The sequence below is a fragment of the Notothenia coriiceps genome, unplaced genomic scaffold, assembly GCF_000735185.1.
Source record: "Notothenia coriiceps isolate Sejong01 unplaced genomic scaffold, NC01 NC01_scaffold00037250, whole genome shotgun sequence".
NCBI lineage: Eukaryota > Metazoa > Chordata > Actinopteri > Perciformes > Nototheniidae > Notothenia > Notothenia coriiceps.
The window spans coordinates 3,227,247-3,232,634 of NW_011369951.1; the positions used below are offsets into that span (position 1 = coordinate 3,227,247).

The 5,388-nt window shown below is 39.6% G+C and overlaps 1 protein-coding gene across 1 annotated transcript in view; it reads left to right on the forward strand.

Moving 5' to 3' along the window:
* The first annotated feature begins 1,102 nt into the window (after positions 1-1,102).
* card14 (caspase recruitment domain family, member 14) overlaps positions 1,103-5,388 on the forward strand; it is a 67,083-nt gene continuing 62,797 nt past the window's right edge. Inside the window, exons 1-2 of the mRNA XM_010796603.1 lie at positions 1,103-1,162; positions 2,278-2,403. Coding sequence (XP_010794905.1) covers positions 1,103-1,162; positions 2,278-2,403 — 186 coding nt within the window. The remainder of the gene's footprint in view (positions 1,163-2,277; positions 2,404-5,388) is intronic.

Consider the following 5,388-nt stretch of genomic DNA (forward strand, 5'->3'; position numbering starts at 1 on the left):
CTGCTGCAATAAGCACATTAATTAACTGTCTCATCGATGTTTGTCTGAATGAATATGATAATATTAACAATCATATTATTCCAATCAGCTGTCAATCACTGTTAAGATTCACATATTCATTTATTATTGAATAAACTATATTTTTTGGAGAGGATGCTTGCTCACCCTCCTTCACATTTGAAAGACAAGTAATTATATCATGTATCATAATTCAAAAGAATCAAAGGAACAGTTCAGCGCCCCACAACTTCATTGCAAACAGTTACAACCTTGACTTTACATCAGAAAGAACAAACATTAAAGAAATGACTAACTGCATCAATTAGGGTTAAAAAACGTGTATTCAGCTCAAACATACACATCGCTGAAGTTATTATCCAGTGGAAAGCCCTTACCTACTGGCCTAGTTAAATCGAAGTGGTTACTTCCTGTTGGCTGGGCTGAAGTTTTACACACCGTCTTATTTGACTTTCTCAGGACTTCAAACTGTTTGTTGGGGGCAGACCCCCACAAAGAAAAAAATATATTTACACACGTAAGGTCATCATCTTAACAGTTTATTATTCTCATCGAGTCATCCGTGAGCAGAGCATCAAGTTGGCATGCATAACAGCTGAATGCGGCGATTACCATCTTGTTCAGCAACACGCCACAAACTGATTAAGATCTAAAGCTTTAGTGCGTTTTGATTCAATGCTGAGTACCATAGATATATATATAAACACTAGATGGCTGAAGGGGGAGTCGCCAGCGTAGCTCACCGGCGGCCATCTTGCCACAGTCAACAACTACTGCTACAGCTGTTGTAAGGCGAGTGATCTGCACAAAAATACTCTTAACTCGCTGAAATCTTGACTGATTTACAAACGGTTTAGCTAATTATAAACGTTATTAGCATGGCTATGATACAGGAGACAACAAGACATGTTGAAAAAAAAAAGTTCATGATTATAATTATAAGTAGGCAGTATCATAACTACATCTTTGATGTTTATAACGAACCAAAGCGTTTGAAAGTTGGTTGAAAATTGAGCAATCTACGGTTATTTCAATAGTGCATCAGAGTCATAATGTTATGAGTGAGCAAGCTGCCTGTGGCAAGATGGCCGCCATGTGGCAACGTCTGTCTCCATTGGCCAGCAGCGCAGGTGAGTCATCTAGTGTGCTGAGTACAGCCAAACTTGACAGTCTCTTCTCTGTCATTGTAGACCGCAAATACCTCATTCCTTCCGTCTACTTGAGTCCGAAATGCTTCTCGTTTTGCGCTGTCCCCCCATTCAAATGAAATCGCCGCCAATCATATTTCCAAGCTCGTGCCAGGGCGGGGGAGGGGTTACAAGGCTCGCGTCTTGTGCTGCTTTCACTTGCACTCGGACATTAGAGATTTTCTCTCATAAATGTCCGATGAGCCACAACTTTTATTTCTAAACAAAGATGCCAACTGGGGTGGCAGCTGGGACTATTTTTTAGGATGACAGTTGCCACCCCATGCCACCCCGGTAGATCCGCCTCTGGCTGGCACTAAGTGCTGGGAACTAAGTACGGCAAAGTACTTGCGGCTATTGTAAAGAGTGCTGCAGGAATGTTTTCTAAAATCCGAAAATTAGTTAGTCCCTCTTCTTGAGGTCAAGAGTTTTTTAAACATTTTTTGGTTAGAGGCCTGAAATAAGGTCAGAGGTCACATAAGCTTAAGAAAATTATCCCATTATGTTCTATGACATTAAATATGTCAATTAATAACCGATTTGTGAATTTCGAGAGCTTCTATGTGTTTTAAAAACAGCGTTTGCAACAAGGGGCTAAATGAGACTGCTAAACATCATCACACCAAACATTACTACCTTTAGCTTAGCAGGCTATTGTATAGCTCCTTTATAGCATAGTGATAGCTTTTAGCATGTTTGAAATACTGTTTGGGGAGATTATCCTGCTGCATTCAGTTTGTTATTTATACCAGAAACTCTCATGCATTCACTTGTTATCCCATTCAACACCACATTTCTTAAATAATACCCTTTTGATCTTGGTATTTTGACCTTTATATTTGAAATGTAAGAAGAATGTTCTCATCAGATCTGAATTAATTAGCCAAACAAGCTGAGCCAAAATAGCAATAGGATGTGTTCATACGTTTCACTTACAGGTGACCAAATCAAATGAACCATTACCTTGGCTAAAATTTGAAAACTGTTGGAAACATTTGGGTTGACCTTGACAATGGAACTATTATTAATTATTCATTATTATCCAATATTAAACAATTGACCATTTGTGTAGCTGTTGGGCCAGAAGGAGGGCCTGAGCCTCCAGGTGACGCAGCTGACCCTGGACTGCGCCATGCACCAGCAGAAGAGCACCGTGATCCAGAACCAGATGAAAGAGCTGCAGGCAGAGAGAGACCAGGTGAGGAACTGACAACAATCTCATCGGTCCTGTCTTTCATCAATTATTTTATTTCTGTTTGCCCTGCAGTCTAGGATTCTATTGTTAGGCTTAGTTGGAACTGATCTTGCATTGCATCACACTGTTTGTTTTTCCTGTTGAAAAGTCAACCGGTCGAGTGTGAGCAGTTTGGTGGGAGACTATAGAATATCAGCTCTCTTACTTATTCTACATCTAACTCTCTGTCCTGAATAAGATATGTTTCTAAAATGTAGCACATTACATCGAGGTAATTTGATATTATTCATGTGAGGGCATTCTTTGGACATGTGTTCAACAAATTCAGGATATGCTACTGATCTGGGGCTAACACCTGCCCCATCTGTTGGTTGTGCTAGTAGTAGTAGTTGCATGTTCCAAAAAGAGAGCACCTGCATCTGTCATTAAGGAGAAACACATACATTATTAACATTATGAAGGAACAGGTATGATATGTGCACATATCGTAATGCAAACTGTTCAAAGATGCAGGTGAAAGGAATGAAACAGGGTGGTCACAATAGCCGTAACATTTGAGACAAACAATAAGTAGGACAATAATAATGAAGACTTGCATTGGGAAAGAGACGTTTGTAAATCAGCTTTTATTTATTTGTTTTGGCTAACTCAACTACGAACACTTGAAAACCCCTATTCACTCTATGAGGGCAGTGACCATCAACTGGCGGCCCGCGGGCCAAATCCGGCCCGCCAGACATTCTCATCCGGCCCGCACGACGGGGGTGACTGTGGCACTGGCGGAGTGGTTAGTGCGTTCGGCCCCCACCCTTTTTTTTTACAACGTCTCGTGAGTAAGGTGCAGTACCGGAGTCCAACAGAGAGGCAGCAGCTGCGGGGCAGTAGACTGCATACTGCATACTGCGAAACCTTCCCTGCCTTGAAGAAGAAGTGATCCTTCGTTGTGAAGAGTCTGCTTTGTGCGCTCAACAGACTAGAGCCCAACAGAGAGGCAGGAGCAGTAGCCAGGACAGTAGCCTAGAAAGTGATCATTCGTAGCGTGAAGAGTCTGCTAAGCTTTATGCGCTCCTCAGTACCTGAGCATGCTCCATTAGACTTTAGAATGATCCACATATTGTAGTGAGCAGTAACTATTGCAGGAACTATTTTCTTTTTTCTGAACTGTCCATGATAAGATGCACGTCTGTTCTTTATTTTTGTTTAAGAGACTTTGCTCTTGAGTTTTTCAAATGTATATTTTTGGCGAGTTGAACACCACAAGCCGAGTGACATCTAATTAGATTGATATAAAATGCAACACAGTGTGGAGTAAAATATGTTTTTTTATTTATTTTCATTAAATCATTCATCACCAATCACATTGGTTATGTAACGTACAGTTCTATCATGCATTATTATTAGGGCCGGGACGCGATTAAAAAAATTAATCTAATTAATTACAGGCTTTGTAATTAATTAATCGCAATTAATCGCATTTTTAATCGCATATAAATATTTGACCTGAGAACAGTGAGAAGCAATTTTTTTCACATGGATTTTAGTATACCATTGAATAATGACTGAATACATAAGCTTAAGCAACAAAACATTGTTTATTTTTTTCAAGGCTATACTTAACAAAGACCAACAGAAAAGTGAAATTTTTGCCATAAAGTGTAGCAATAGCATATTTAGGAATACAGTACATTTCAGAGATTCAGGTAGCCTATAGGTAGGTAGACCTTCTGTAAACTATAACACTTTGTTTTTGAAGTATAACACAATACTCTTGCTCATTTACTTTTGTCTTACTCCGCCTCTTACACACACACACTCACACACACAGCACTCTCTCTCTCTCCTCACCACTAATTGTATCGGTTAACGAAAAATCGTTATTATTTTATAACTTCACAAATTAACTTATCCTTTCCCCAATTGCAATACGTCCAAAAACACACTCTCTCTTATTTATTCTATCGGGTTATAAATTATTTTTAGATAAGAAAAAGCGTTGAAAGGCGTATAAACAAACGTTGAAGGGCGTAAAGTGGCGTATTTAGGATTTTTGGGACCGTACAAAAATCTAGCGTATTAGTTCCTAAAATCGGGCGGTATTAGTTCCTAAAAAACGGGCGCAAAAAGACCTCCCAGATTGAGTTCTTGTTATGTTACTCTCTTTTTGAACCTCGTCGTTGGATGCAACTTCTGTACCATATTATAAATCCCCGGCCCTGAAATTGCCGCAATTAATTCTATTTAATTATGTGTTTTTAATTGCGCAATTTTTTTAATTGCGTAAATAGCGTGAATAAAAACGTGGCGCCTTGCAAAAGGTGCACCTACTCAAAAGTCCCCATGGCTAAATGCCCTCCGTGGTTGATTGCAAGTAATGAAGTCTGTTGTTGTTTGGTTCACTTGTTTATCAGGGTTTGCACCTTTTTGGGGGGTGGGGCTTTCTTCGACTACTCTGGCGAAACCAACCGGGGCACCTACCCTGTAAAACAAAATTTTTTGCCTGCCTCCCTTCTAGCTATTCTCGTGTCAACAAACGTTTAATTACGTTTTTTCCTTAAGCGTATAGTGGCGTCGTGTAGTCGGAGTCATAGACTGGAAGTTACGTTTTTATCATCGGTCAGATCGCATCTTCGAATCGCACCTGCAATCGGGCTGAGCCTATATGTTCCTGGGTGTGGTAAGCGCAACTGTTTGTCACCGGGATACGTTGTCTCTCCTAAAAAATAAAAAGTAGTCCTTTATAACTTTCTTATAAAAAATAAAATCATAAAATTTACCATGTGAAATACAACTTTGATAAATAATGCAACAACCACGTTGACCGTGAAATACAACTTGACAAATACACAAAACCGGTTCCTAACTCTCTCAACCCTGACTTAACTAATCCTAAAAAATTTAGTTGACAACCATTTAAGTTGTTTCCAAGACAATACGGAGACTTCGTTGTCTCTCTTACAAAAGATTATCAGTCCCAAAGGTTACAAGACT